The sequence below is a fragment of the Beauveria bassiana genome (genome assembly GCF_000280675.1).
Source record: "Beauveria bassiana ARSEF 2860 unplaced genomic scaffold BBA_S00049, whole genome shotgun sequence".
NCBI classification, from domain to species: domain Eukaryota; kingdom Fungi; phylum Ascomycota; class Sordariomycetes; order Hypocreales; family Cordycipitaceae; genus Beauveria; species Beauveria bassiana.
In genome coordinates, this window is record NW_007930884.1 from 52,728 (window position 1) to 67,428 (window position 14,701).

Genomic DNA, 14,701 nt, shown 5'->3' on the forward strand with positions numbered 1-14,701 from the left:
CTAATATTATATAAGATCTTTTATAATAATTAATAAATAATTTAATTAATTATAGCTATAAATAAATATATAAATACCTACCTAAGGTATATTAATTTATATAATCTCTAGCTTAAGTAAGAGTATTTAAGTAGATGATTTAAATTAATATTTATAGTAATAAAGGAAATATTTATAGATAGCCTAATAAAGAACCTTTCTAAGTAGTTATTTATATTATAGAAAGTTTATATAGGTATAGTAAAGGTAAAGAGAATAATTATAGGTAAGTAGGATTAATATATAAGGAAGTAGTAACTAAATTTCTATTTTATTTATTTAAGTAATACTTTAAAAAAGGTATTTTAGCTTATAAAAAACACTTATTCTAGTAAAACCTAATCTAATACCTTACTAAATATAATAAGTATTTACTTATATAGTAACACTACGCCTCTTAAACTCTCCTTAGCCTTAAAGCTAGTAAAAACATCTTTATACCTATTAGTATAATCCTCTAATAATTTAAAAATAAGATATAAGGCCTTATAGTACTTACCCTAATACTATAAATAATTAATAGTTATTTCTTATTAAGATTATATACTTAAGACTTATATTCTTATAAAACTTTATCTTAATTAAGGCTTAGAGGGCCTAAGTAAAGGGTATAGCCTATAAGTCCCTAATAAAATAATTAATATTTAAATAATTACTTAAGTATAGTAATATATAGAAGATAGTATATATACTTATTAAAATAATATTAGTAGTATTATAAAGTACTACTAGTAGTATTTTAGTAAATATTAGCCTATTTTACTAGGTTCTTACTAGCTAGGTAAGAGTATATATACCTATTATAAGGGATAAGGCGTAGCTTACCTAGCTAAGGTATACCCTTTAGGGCGGCGGTGGTAGTAGTAGTAGTGATAGAGGCGGCTAAGGCCTTTAAGGCTATAACTATATATAAAGTAGTATAAGATAATATAAAATTATTATTATTATTATTATTATTAGAGGGAGGGGGGGGGTGGGGGTAGACTTAGGCTTAGGCTTATCCTTATTATTATCTTTATTATTATCCTTATCCTTATCTTTATCTTCTTTTACTACTACCTTCTTCTTAATAGTAGTAGCGTGTAGGGATTATCTTATATAATATTTTTACTAAAGTAAATAATTAGTTAAGTATTTTACTAATATAATAAAAAAATATATAGTCCTCCTAGAGGTAGTAAGGGTAAGGCGGTAGTAGGTAATAGGGGTAAGGGTTTTAATACCTTTACTAGTAATTTTTTTAGTAATTATAATAATATATATTATATTTATAATATAATAATAATTAAAGAAAGAAGATAAATTTATATAAATAAAGCTTAAATTCTTATAGTTAGGTATAGTACTTACTTACTTCTTATTTAATATTTATATACTTACTTAAAAAGAAGGTAGTTAGGATATTATTAATAGCCTTATATATATATAATTAATTATCTAAAGTATAGATTTAAAGCTTAATTATATAATTAATTTCTCTTAAAGTTATAAAAGTTATCTTTAATATAGCTTCTTTTATTAATTAATAGCCTTAACTAGGGGGTATATTAAAGCTATAGCTATAGTAGGTTATATAGGCTATAGTAACTAGTAAGGTGCTATATTTTTAACTACTAATTATAAACTAAGGAAGGGAAAAGGTACTTACTTTAGCCTTTATTTCCTATATAAAACTAGGTACCTTTCCCTTAGGATGGTTTCTTCTAGGTAGACATATAATAATAGAATTACGTTGCCTAAAACCTTATGCCTACCGGTTTCTTATCATCTGCACCTCTAGGCAGCTGACTCACTAATCGTAAGCCTAGAGACCAATTGCTGAGACATCAGCCCGCCGAGACGTTGAGGTGGATTGCTGACGTAAGGCGGGACTCCTGCCCTCTTATTAGCTGAGAATTTTAGCGTGGGTCCGTGCGTGTGCTAGTCATGATTAGATTTGGACGTTGCATGTATTTAAAAACGCATTATATCCGTATATAATATGGCGTTCATAATAATGTTCATAGAGAAAGGGCTCTTTTTATCTGTGCGAGAAGCCCCTGTCAGAAAAGGTACTTCGTTGACCAGGGCCAGATTGTGCCTGACCAGGGGGTTATGCAGGGTAGTCAAATATGTAATTTTCTGACGAATTATGCCAAAAAACACTCGAGTCGGGTCACCAGTCACCACGAGTCACTAGTGCTCAGAAATACTCAAGATCAGGGCATAAAGCGCAACTTTGCAAAAGTAGGTACTAAAGTCGGCCACCAGAGTGTCGAATGAGGGCCCTTGTACTCGAACGCTCCACTAAATGGGGATCTTATCCATATACGGTTAGATTAGATAGGATCACGCCCTTATTAGTCATCTAAAAAACCATTAGTCATCTAGGAAAAGCGGGCTTAGGCTTCTATGAGTAGGGCTTTCTAACGCCTGATTAGCTAAGCTAAATGGGTGTGGGAATCTACTTAGGCGCAGGAAGACCCTATTAAGATATAGGAAGGCCTATTTTCTAACTAATTAGATAACAGATCCCTGATTCACTTTTCTTTTTCGGGATTAGTTTTATATAGCCTTATGTATGTTCTAAACCTATCTAGGCCGTTCGAGTACAAGGGCCCTCATTCGACACTCTGGTGGCCGACTTTATGGTGCACCGTACTATAGTTAACCGAGTTCAACGCCGGTTGCACGTGGACTCGATCAAATCAGCTGCTCAACGAGCAGCGTCTCGTCAAAGCAAAGCCACACCAGGTAAACAACCTAAAATTTTATGCCAGAGCATACAAGTTCTCTCGGAATATTGTTGGTTCTTAGTGTCTGCAGTGAGGCCTCATGAGCGCGGCAAACTATTAAACCACAGCGAGCGATTGCCGGGCCTACCGCCAACATTTCTTTTCGACATCATTCACTGCGTCGCGCCCCGGGGCGGATAACTTTCCAAGAACTGCATTAATGTAGCATTTCAGCCGAGCCACCGTTAATTTGATTGAGTCAAGATGCTAGTTTGAGACTATTTTGGTGTCAGGCTTCTCCGCCTGCACAGCACATTCATTCACCTTTGCAGCCTGTGGACCAGGAGACAGACACTCGGAATACATCAAAAGATCTATAAACTCATATAAATGTCTATAAAAACACCCAAGATCACAAACACGAACTACGTCCCGCATCAAATGCTTCACTTCCCCTTGACTTTACTCATCGGCTCCAACCCAAAGATGCCGCTCGCCGCCAGCGGATCCCCGAGCCCCGAGCCCTCATCCCCGTCTCCAAAGAGAAACGCGTTGCGCTCCCGACTCAAGTTGTTGAGGCCGCGCTGCTTCTTAGACTGCTGCGGCGACTGCGGCGACTTGCTGCCTGCGGCGGCAGCTGCAGCAGCTGCAGCAGCCGCAGAGGGCGTGGACTCGCCGGGCTCGAGCATCCAGGAAAAGGATGACTGCGCAATCGTGGAGCGCGTGGGCACGGCGGGGAGCTGCGGTCTAGCGGGGGAGGGCTCTTTTGGCGGTGTGAGTTGATTAGGGGCTTCTGTTGGCGGTGATGGTGTGCCCTCTGTTGGATGCTGGGCTGTCTGGGACGTCGTCTTGGCGGCTACTTGACCTGTTTCGAGCCGTGACTCTGCGGCTGGTGATTTGGCTGTTCCAGGTAGGGGAAGCTTAGCTGATTGCGTCGGCTTTACAGGCTTACTCTGGTTTGCTGGGGCTAGCTTCTCCGGAGCAGCTGATGGCGCATCTGCTTCCGTCCGTTTTGAGCTCTTTGCTTGTGCTTGCGACGGTGTTCTTGTGTTCTGGTCCGCCACATTATCCTGCTCCTTTCCGGCCTTGGCAGACTCTGTGGTTCCGCCCTCCCTGACTACCTCTTGAGGCTTGCGTGACGCGTCTCCTTGAAACAGCGGCACGTCCATAGTGGAGTCTTCCAGGTAAATCTGCACAAACTGCACCTTGGCGGCCGCCACCTCGAGCATCTGCCGGCTCTTGGCCTTGTCCTCGAGACTCGACGCCGAAAGCGCCTTGAGATCCGCCACCGTCTCGTTCAAGAAATTCGCCAGCTGCTTGTTACGCTTGTCCAGCGCCGCCGTTGCCGCATCACCGCCTCCCTGCGAGGACGGCCGCGGTAGCGCCACCCTGGCGTCGTTTAGGTTCTGCATGTTGCGGCGGAGCTCACCCATGGCCTCACGCACTGCCTGGTTGATGCCGAGCTTCTCGCCTCGTTCCAAAGCGGCGCGCGCGCTCTTAGCCGCGCCTTGAATAAACTGCTCGACACCCTGCGGGCCCCCACTGCGCAGCGCGCGTTGCCGGATGCTTTCGAGACCGCGGCGCGCGGCGGCTGTGGTGGTGGGACTGGTGGCGGAGGCGCCGGGTGTGGCAGGCGTTCGGTCTGTGTACTTGGCGATGATGTGAGCGCCCCCGGGGAAGTCAGGGTGGCTGCGCAGATAAATGGCGTCGTCGACAAAGGTGTGCGGACCGTGCTGGGGGTCCGGGGCGGGATACTTGAGGAGTAGCTGAAGGCAGACAGAGTAGTCGGCTTCCAGGACTGCAAGGTGTTAGTCTAGTAAGATCGTGGTGTCGGGGAAAGACGTACGCTGCCAACGAATCCGAAGGAGCATGGCGCAGCTGACAAAGTCGATGAGATCCAGCGAGGGGTCGACGGCAAAAATAGTATCCCACAGGATGAGGAACTGGTTGAAGGGGAATTCTCTGCTAAATAGCAGGCGTATCCAACGGCTTCAACAATTAGTAGGAAGTTTCTCCGAGAGGCGGACCACCTACATGAGGAAGATTTGTGGCAGGATCTCAATGTTAGTGAGATGTGCCGCCAGATCGGGATCAATCCTGTGAAGCAAGACTTGGTGAACGTGTTTGCTTCTCTCGACAATTGCCGAGCTGACCTCTTGAAACGACTGCATGCCCGACACGACTTCTTTGACTTCGTAAAAGAACTGTGCGCGCTCCATGAGCTTGGAGAATATGGCGTAGGCATCGTGCTCAATGTAGGCGGCGTCGAGCGTTTCCAGCATGATAACATCGAGCAGGCCGTTTTCGACGAGCGATTCGCGACTCACAGCATCTTGCTCTAGAACATGAACGATAGGTGCCAAGAGCTCATGCATGCCTTGACGGTAGCCGCCGCGGGCCGGGTTCAGCTTGCAGTAGATGAAGAGGACATCGAGTATCAGCAGCTGTATGGAATCTTGATGATAGTTGGCCTCGTCTGGAAGACGTTTGACGTCTTGCTCAATCTCGGCGCGCATCAGTTCATCCTGCCTGAGCGTGTTCCACGGCGACTAAGGCATGTTAGAGTGCACGCCGACGGGTAGGATGAGTGCTTACTTCAGGGTCGTCGTTGAGAGGGTCTGAGCTAATCTCCGCAAGGGCCTCGGGATGGCGAATGAACTTCAAAAAGTGCTGTCGCCGCTCTGCATACGTCTCTCGGGTGTGTCGCAGCGTCTGTATCCAGCTGTCGAGGCCAGTCTCTTGAAAGAGGAGAAACGTCTAGATCCGTCAGCTGAGAGCAGTCGACATGCAGGATGAGACACGGGCTTACCTTCCAGCACACGGAGCGACATCCGGACAGACACGGACTCGATGGGCCGTTGTTCGTGACGGCGCGCTGTAGATGAGCGACGGTGGTGCAGTGTTTGCGCGTCGCCTCCCATCGCAGCCTGCCCATGTCAGTCGGTCAGCTCATGTGGCGCGTCCAGGACACGGGCACATACTGCGTTTCCTCCATCGACCGCATGGTTGCGGGAGTTGCTGCGTGTCGAGGACAAAGTGCGCGGCCAGCACACCTTGCAGCCTCCAATTGACAAGTCAATTTGATGAAAAGGGAGAGGTAATCGATTGTGAGGCCGATGGCCAAGATCTCACCTGACGCCGTCCAGAATCCAAGCCCCACGGCTGCACTACGTTGTTTGCAGTGGGGCGACCATTCACTGCGTTTTGACTAGAGCGATATGGACTACCTACATACATTCAACGTGATTCTTGCGCGGACACGATAATGGCAAAGTTTTATAGTCCGGTGTCAAAAGATGCATGAATGAATTCCACAATGGTGTTGGCCATTTGAAAGTCTTGTGTTTCGTCAACAACTCTCCCGCGGTGTCTGCTGCGTCAGCTCTAGCAGCATCTAGCCAACGAGTTTCGAATGCGCCGATTAAATATATAGACATGTGTCTTCGATCTAATTATGTTTTGACTCGTCTCAAATTTTTCAGCCTGGCGGAGGAATATATTACCTCTTGGTCGATATCGCTCACATCAGCTCTGTATACATAGCTACCAGTAACTGGTTAGTGGGTCCAGCCAACAGCTTCAAGGTTAGGAACGGCAAGCAACTAGGTACAGCTTTAAGCGTGACCGTTATCCTGGCGAGCCTCACTCAAGATATTTTCCGTCGCATATACTGGGAATTTCATTGCATTGAGGCTCCATACCAATATAAATTCACAAGCTGCAAAGACACTGCCAATGATTGCTTTTGTACTGCTCTCTCGGCATGCTGACTACCCGATGCAGCATCGATCCACCCGGCAGCGAGCATGGTGGGATCTCAGGTCAACAGCTGGAGCTAGACAAGATGAACAAGGCCTTGAAAATGAGACAGAGAAACGACCAGGGTCTGCATTGAGCGAGCTCAGGAAAATCCGTTCTCCAATGTACGAGCCTGACAGGTCGACCCTTCGGGAGTTTTATCATCGGTTCTGGTACCCGCCTACTGGGCCGTATCTGGGGTGACACCACCGGAAGCTGGGGTATTATCCGACTCAAGTCGCGAATTCCGTTCAAGTGATTGGAGCACAACAGTGGACGCCTGAAAAATCATCCGAAACGGCCAGCATAAATAAGATCATCAGGTAGCAAGCCCATCGAAAGCTGTGGCATGATCAAACCATTGAAGAAACAGTTTGGCGTACCTACCCCTACCGTGCTACAGTGGGCGTACGGTGACCGTGTACCTTATCAACCCCACAAACGTCATCAAGCTAAAGCCGCCTAGTCTCGCCTAAATATTTAGTTGGAAGCTCCATCTTCCATACTTATAAATAGCTGCCAACAACCCAGCCCAGCAGCTCTCTTTTGCTTCCTCATCGTCTGGACACAGCTCCAAACAGCTTACTCATTATGGATGAGAAATCGGGTCTGCCGCCCTACGTGGCGACGCCCGACGGCTACGCTCCCCTCCCCGCGTCAGGCAGCACGCGCCGCCTCGGCAGCAGTCGTGTCCGCCGCTCTCGCGCCCTCAAGTTCGTCGCCGTCGCCTGCCTCGTCCTCATTGTGCTCTCGCAGTGGAAGCAATCCTGGTACTCTGAGCGCGCAGCACCCAGGCTCTCGGCTGCCCAACTGCGCGCCGACCTCGCAACCTGCCAGAAGCTGCACACGCAGCCGCAGGACCCCATCGGGCTCGGCCGAAAGCGCAACGCCCGCTACGTCGACGGCGGCAAGCCCACGCTCATCAAGAATACCACCATCTGGATCGGCGAGCCGGTCCATGGCACCACCGAGGCTGATGCACGCGCCGGCAAGGGCTGGGAGTGGGTGTCGGGCGACGTCTACCTCGAGTACGGCCTCATCCAGCGCGTCGAGCACGCCATCGCCACCAGCTCCCTCGCCTCGGATACCCTTGTCATCGAGGGTCGCGGTCGCCTCCTCACCAGCGGCATCATTGACATGCACAGCCACGCGGGCGTCGGACCGCTCCCGGGTCTCGACGGTGACGAGGACACCAACGAAATGTCCGACGACATCACGCCATGGGCGCGCTCCATTGACTCCCTCCACCCGGACGATGTTCAGATACAGGTCATCAAGTCGGGCGGCGTCACCACATCGCTGATCCTCCCCGGCTCCGGCAACAACATTGGTGGCGAGGCGTACGTCGTCAAGCACGCAGTGGGCAAGGCAGACGGCCGTGCCGAGACGTCGGCCGCCGACATGCTGGCAGACCCGGAGCGCAACTGGCGCTACATGAAGATGGCGTGCGGCGAAAACGCCAAGCGCGTGCACGGCGGCATCGACAAGTCCCCGTACAGCCGCATGGGTGAGTCGTACCGCTTCCGCCGCGCCTTTGAGACGGCCAGGAAGCTCGTTACAAAACAGGACGACTGGTGCCGCAAGGCAGAGGCCGTCGGCGCCGAGAACATGGACGAGTACCTCCCGCAGGATCTTGAGTGGGAGTCATTGGCGGCTGTGCTGCGCGGTCATGTCCACATCAACACACACTGCTACAAAATTGCCGATCTCGAAGCCATGGTCGACCACAGCAACGAGTTCCAATTCCCCATTCGCGCCTTTCACCACGCTCATCAAACCTATCTCGTTCCCGAAGTAAGACTCCCCAGAAAAGCCCTTGATTCCTACTCCGATGCTAACTCTTCTCAGATTCTAAAGCGCACCTGGGGTGGTCGCGCGCCCGCATCCGCCCTCTTTGCCGACAACATGTTCTACAAGGCCGAAGCCTACGTCGGCTCCGAGCACGCCGGCAAGTACCTCTACGACGAGGGCCTCACGCCCGTCTACGTCTCGGACAACCCCGTGCTCAACGCGCAGCACGTGCTCTTCGAGGCCGCCAAGGGCTACCACTGGGGTCTGCCGTACCACGCTGCCCTCGCCAGCGTCACCTCGGCCCCCGCCGACCTACTAGGCCTCGGGCAGCGCCTTGGCAAGGTTAAGCCCGGCTTCGACGCCGACCTCGCCCTTTGGGACTCGGACCCGCTGAGCATCGGCGCCGCCCCCGTGCAGGTCTGGATTGACGGCGTCGCGCAGTTCGCCGACCCTGTTGAGCTCGTCAAGGACCGCCGCGGCCCGATCCAGCCGGATACGAGCCTCGCCGATCTTCCCCCCGAGGAGCCCGTCGTCGTCGAGTCCGCACTCTTTACCGGCATCACCAAGGTACTGCTCGACATTCCCGAGCACGCCGCCGCCATCGCCGAAGCCGAAGCCGCCGGCACGCCGTTGAGCATCGCCGTCAGCCGCGGCAAAATCTCCTGCGTGGGAACCTGCACCGCCCCCGCCAGCGACACCAAAACGGTCGCGCTCAAGAACGGACATCTCCACAAGGCCTTTACCGCCTACGGCAGCCTCGGCCTCGTCGAGATTTCCTCCGAGGACTCGACCAATAACGGCCGCTCCAAGGCTTTTACACGCGCCGTCGACGGCCTGCAGTTCGGCGGCAAAGTGCTCGGCGTCGCGGGCAAGTACGGCGTCACGCGCGCCGTGTCCCCGCCCCTCAGCGACAGCGGCCCGCTTGGCGTCAGCGCCGCCTTCATCACCACCGCGACAACGAGCGTCGAAGACGGTGCCGTATTTGCCGACGACGTGGCCGTCCATTACACCCTTGACTCGGGCATCAAGTCAGCCGGTGCGAGCTACTCCGAGGCCTTTGGCGACCTTCGTCGCAAACTCCTCAAAGCCGCTGCCTCCGCCTCCTCCTCCTCCTCCTCCAAGGACAACGACACAAACGCTTACGAAGATGCTTACCTGCGACGCGTCGTCCTCGGCGAGCTCGTTCTCGCGCTAAAAATCTCCTCCGCCGACGGCATCGCCGCCGCTCTACGCGTCAAGGCCGACGTCGACGCCGCCGCGCCTGCCCCTCTTCGTCTAGCCATCATTGGCGGCGCCGAGTCGTACCTTGTCGCGGAGCAGCTTGCCGCTGCAAAAGTCGGCGTCATCCTGACTCCCCTGCAGCAGCTCGGTACGTCGTGGGACACGCGCCGTGCGCTTGTCGGCGCGCCGCTGCACAACGGCACCGTCGTGGACCGGCTCGTGGCGGCGGGCGTCGTCGTCGCCGCGGGGCTCGACGAGGAGTGGCGCGTGCGCGACATGGCGTTCGAGGCGGGCACGGCGTGGCGCAACAGCGACGGTAAAATCTCGAGGCGCGAGGCGCTGGACATTGTGTCGACGAATGTATACAAGGTTCTGGGTGTGGAGGAGCCAAAAGAGCACAGCGGCGCGCACTGGGTGGTGTCGGAGGGGGATCCCATGGACATTGGGGCGCGTGTTAAAGCCGTGGGAGCTGGACGCGGCCAGGTCTCTGTTTTTTAGACAACCAGTCACATTCTACTCATTCTGAGAGAAAATCTGTTTTGCATCATAATTCAACAATCATCTTGAAAGATTCGGTGTAAAGGGCATCCAACCTCTATTTAAAGGGAAAAAAAGACTGCCGCGAATCACCATACTCTAACAGAATGATTCATAAGCCGTCCAACAATTATTCATATAGAAATATAAAAGGGTAAACAAAAAGACGCATCTTTTTAATCGTTTAATCTGAAGCCTCATGAACATGAATAAGCCGGTGAACAGTTTATTTGACAAGAAAAGCAGCGACTATCCTTGCCAACCGTTCCGAAAAGTATAAGATGAGAAAAATTCGTACAGGAATCGAAAAGGAAAAAGGAAAAGAAAAAACAATGCAAGTCATTGACGCAGGCCGACTGAACCTGCTCGTCGTCAAAGAAACGCCAAAATGCACACAAGACAGCTTTTGAAAAAAAAACAGTACACTGGCATAAATCATTACCAGAGAATAACAAAACGCAAACATGTAAATGTGAGAAACATCATACGTTTTTCGTTACTGCGGCGACCCGTCTGCAGCCGCGTTTGCATTCACGTTGCCATTCTGTGGTCGCGGAAGCATACTCTCGCGGCTCGAACGCGACGCTCGCCCGTGTAGTGAGACGTGGCGCGCGAGGCGGTCCATGATGGGCGTGCTGGTGCCCTCGCGCGTCGACGCGGACCGGTCGAAGAATTTTCTCGTCGGCGCGGCGGGACTCAGTCCTGTTGGCGCGGCGAGACGGGATCCGTGCAGCTCCGAGACGAGGCGGCGGCGCGAGGTGGCCGACGAGACGACCGACGAGGTGTCCTGCCGATCGGGGGTGTCGGCTTCAATGGCGTGCTCATTCGAGGGCTGGTAGGCCATGGTGACGGTGCGGCGCGTGGGCGACCTCGACAGTGGTAGTTGATCCATGTCTTCGGCGGTGCCCCGACGGTTCCGGGTGAAGAAGGTGCTCTTGCGGCCTTCCTCGGGCTCTTCGGTCAAGGCGCGGCGGGTTCTCAAGAGGGCTGACTCTCTGCCGTCTTCCGGCTCTTCTTGGCGGATCTGGCGTGTACGAGACACGAAAAGAGAAGAGTGGCGGCCGAGATTGTTGTCGTTGGACACGGCATTATGAGGGGTAGAATGGAGAGAGACGGGAGGGCCTGACGCATGCAGAAGAGAGTTACGGCGTTCCTCGAATCTGGACATGACCCTCGGGCTCGTGTGCGACAGAGGCGTGCTGCTCTCCACTACGCTAGAGCGTCGAGAAACAGGCAGGGCGCTGCTATGCGACTTGGGCAGCGTCGGCGTCAGAGGCGTGCCTGGCACGAATGCTTGCGCCTGCTGCTGGGTGGTGCCTGCTCGATAGACTGCGTCGTCGCTGAGAGTGATGCAAAGCTCGGTTAGGCTTCGGCACATGCTCTCAGCCTTGCGTCGAAGCTGTCGATCAGTGGTAGTGCTTCCGTTGCCAATTGTGCTGGCGCCGCTCGAGATTGGGCCGTGGCCCATGGCGGCTGACAAGCTCAGCGCATCCTGTGCGGCACAATCCAAAGCGTGATAGACCGCGGGGCTAAGATTCATCTTACAATTGGCCAGTGCATTTTGCAGGATCGGAACGGCGTCTCTTTGCGTGGCGACTGAAGCCGTCTCGTCGGCATGCACGTGAACTTGGCGCTTTGGTGATGACGAGGCTGTCGTAGCAGCGGTATTGGCCGTGACGGGGCGCTCATCTGATAATTTTGCCACGGCAGCACCAGATGTAGGGGGCACCCTTCCTGTGATTTCGAGACGGTTGATCCTCGACTTCAGCTCATCCAGTTCATCCCATACTGTCGAGGGAGCTGTGGTAGACGCGTTAGATTCAGTGCCTTCGACGCCGTTTTGAGTCTCTTGGGCCTGCGGTGGAGGTAGGTCGAAAGACCGGACCAATGGTGACGAGTTGTATGTTTTGGAAAAGTTGTGCACGGGACCGGTCTTGGGAGACTGCCCTCTGCCGGAGATGGGCGGGGTGCTGTCGGTAACAGAAGACCGGCGGCGGGTGTGGCGATAATTATCCGAGTTGTCATGGTAAACCGAACCACGCGAGGAGACGGGCGGTGGGCGGTGGGTTCGGTTCGTGGGGGTGTATTGACTTGCACTCTCTCCAGGATGAGCAGACGCGGCCTTGGCTACGCTGATAGGGCGATATTGCAGGACGCGAGACACCTGGCTGGCCTGGTCATCTTCCAGGTTGCCTAGATACGGGCGTTCTTGCTGGTCAGAGAGTCTACGTCTCAGTTTGGGCGGAGAGACCGGCTGGTAGGAAGCGAAATTTGTAGAAAGCGGCCGACGGTGCCACGAACGGTGGGTGGCAGAGACTGGACTATAGGTGCCGTCGGGCGTTCGACCACTGGCGGTGCGGTTCATGGTATCTTCCCTGGCGAGCCGCAGAAAGACATCGCCAGACTCTTCGCCGTTGGCGCCTTGACGGCCTGAGATGGGTGGCGTCATGAGCCTAGACTGCCTGTCGTAGCGGCCATCAAGTCCGGAGGTGGCAGTGAAGGCAGGGTCTTCTTGGTCGTCGAGGGGAGCGCCAGCACTCTCGTCGAGGTCGTAGGGACGTGGGGTAAAGTTCATGTCGGAGCTTGGAAGGCTTCTGCGAGACCCCGATGAGCGAAATGAGCGAATGGGAGGGACACGAGTGGGCGTCAGGTTTGTAGGCAAGGAGCCGGTCAGCGACAGCCGGTACGAGTGTTGTTGTTGAAAGGAGCGGCGCCGGGGTTCATCGGGAGTCGAGGAGTAGGCGGCTGTCTTGAGAGGCAGAAGCTGTCGGGAGTTGGAGATGAGGCGAGGCTGGTAGTTTTGATAATGTTGCTGGTGGTGCTGGTGGAGGGCGGCGAAGCTGGCGTCGTGCCCACCGATTTCGAGCAAACGGCTGTTGATGGAGGGAGGCGGGCCGGAGGAGGTCGAGACGCCCTTGGCGCTAAAGGAGGCGGGCTCGCGGGAGGATCTTGAAAGGAGGCTCGAGTTGGAAGAGGAGGGAGAGAGACGGTGATCACGGCCGGCCGGCGGCTCAGGATTTGAAGATGTCCGGAGGTAGAGGGTCTGGGGAGGACGGGAGAGGTCGGGACACGGCCCCTGATCCGAGTAGGCTCGCGGACGCGGTCTAACAGCTTTAGGCAGATCAAAGGACACGGCGCGCTGTCGAAAATGGCGGCGATGATGAAAGACAGGCTTAGCGTCGGCAGATGGCGATGGCGCGTAAATGTCTTGCCCGACACTAGAGGGAGGAGAGGAGGAGCCCGGCGGGGGCGAGCTGCTGTGGCCGTCAAACGAGGGAGCTGAATCGTCGGATGAGCGGCGACGGCGGGTGGAGGTCTGAGAGGGAGGACGCGAGGCGCGCTGGGCAGTGGTGGACGGGGCGAGGGAGGATGAGGCTCGCGTCCGGAGGTAGGAGGACCTAGGCTGGCGATGAGGGAGCGGCGAGGGCAGCGAGGGGCTCTGGGGCGCGGTCGAGGTTGAGACGATGGTTGAGACGGTCGAGACGGGGAGACGAGTTTGGACGAGTGCACCGGCTGGCGGACTCGACGAGACCTTTTCAGTGGTCTGTTTATTGAAGGTTGCTGTAGCTTCAGTGGTCTCGGTGGTGAAACTCGCTTTGGCTTCAGTGACCTTTTTGGTGGAGCCCCCTGTGGCTTCAGCGGTCGTCTTGGTGAAACCCGCCGTGGCTCTGGCGGTTTCGGAGGCTTCGGGGGAGCTGACGCTGCCATGGCGACCAGCTGGGAGCGCTGAGGCTCCCGTCATCTGCCCTGGACGGACTGTAAGCCCCTCCTCCTGCTTGCCCTGCCCAGTGCCTTGTAGCCCTGGGGCCGGTTCCTGACGGCCTTGACCAGTTCGAGTGCCGCCTGGGCCCCCTCTGGGCCCCGCTGCTCGCCCAACCGTTTCTGTCATGGATGCGGATATGGAGATAATTCGTACCCGCTTTCCACAAAACAAGAGGCCGCTCAAAACGTAACAATCGTGCGAGTAAGAATGTCGAGCTGCTGATTCTCGCTTCTTCGTCCTTGGCGTGGCTCCTGCCGAGTTTTGACTTGACCTCTCCGAATTCAAGAATCCGAAAAAAGCAAGGCTGGCGAGTCAAGCGAGTCAAGCGAGTCTCGCTGGCGGCGCCGTACTTGCTCACTTGCTTTTTGTCGTGAGTGCGGGGAAGACCAGGCGATCACGGATCAGTACCTAGCAAAAACTTGCGCGCTTGCGACTCAGCACCCCTGATGATAAACGTATCGCAAGTCGAAGGCTCAGTGGCCACAAGAAACACACAAGGTTAGCCAAAGCGCCAGGCAGCGTATCGCCGTATCGTCAGGCCTCGGAGCAAGCGCGAACGAATCCTCGTGGGCGATTGACCTCAATATTGAATCAGGCTCGGGCTCCGTTGGGCGCACAATCGAGGATAGGTGTTGTTATCGACTCGTGCAGTGCCGGGCATGCGCGTCGACGTAATCCCCAGGTGCTGATGCCTGTATGCATGCGCGGCGCGGGCTGGCTGCCGTCGTCGAATTGAAGTTGCCGCAGGCTTGTCGTGTCGTGCAAGACGTGCTGCCGCGTATAACGAGGCAATATAGAATCGAAACGAGCGAGAGGCACACAAGGCCACAGGGAATAA

At 53.4% G+C, this 14,701-nt stretch overlaps 3 protein-coding genes across 3 annotated transcripts; 1 reads left to right on the forward strand and 2 right to left on the reverse strand.

Moving 5' to 3' along the window:
- Positions 1-3,199: 3,199 nt before the first annotated feature.
- On the reverse strand, positions 3,200-5,757 carry BBA_09272 (WD repeat domain-containing protein; the record flags this gene model as incomplete). Its single annotated transcript, XM_008604369.1, has 6 exons — positions 3,200-4,551; positions 4,600-4,742; positions 4,788-5,302; positions 5,349-5,510; positions 5,563-5,680; positions 5,735-5,757. 6 exons carry the CDS (start codon positions 5,755-5,757, stop codon positions 3,200-3,202), a joined length of 2,313 nt encoding a protein of 770 aa, XP_008602591.1.
- A 1,385-nt stretch (positions 5,758-7,142) lies between these two features.
- Positions 7,143-10,061, forward strand: BBA_09273 (amidohydrolase-like protein; the record flags this gene model as incomplete). The annotated part of the gene is made up of 1 exon (XM_008604370.1): positions 7,143-10,061. One exon carries the CDS (start codon positions 7,143-7,145, stop codon positions 10,059-10,061), a length of 2,919 nt encoding a protein of 972 aa, XP_008602592.1.
- Positions 10,062-10,596: 535 nt separating this feature from the next.
- BBA_09274 (LPXTG-motif cell wall anchor domain protein, putative) lies at positions 10,597-13,989 on the reverse strand (the record flags this gene model as incomplete). The annotated part of the gene is made up of 1 exon (XM_008604371.1): positions 10,597-13,989. One exon carries the CDS (start codon positions 13,987-13,989, stop codon positions 10,597-10,599), a length of 3,393 nt encoding a protein of 1,130 aa, XP_008602593.1.
- Between the last annotated feature and the right edge of the window lie 712 nt (positions 13,990-14,701).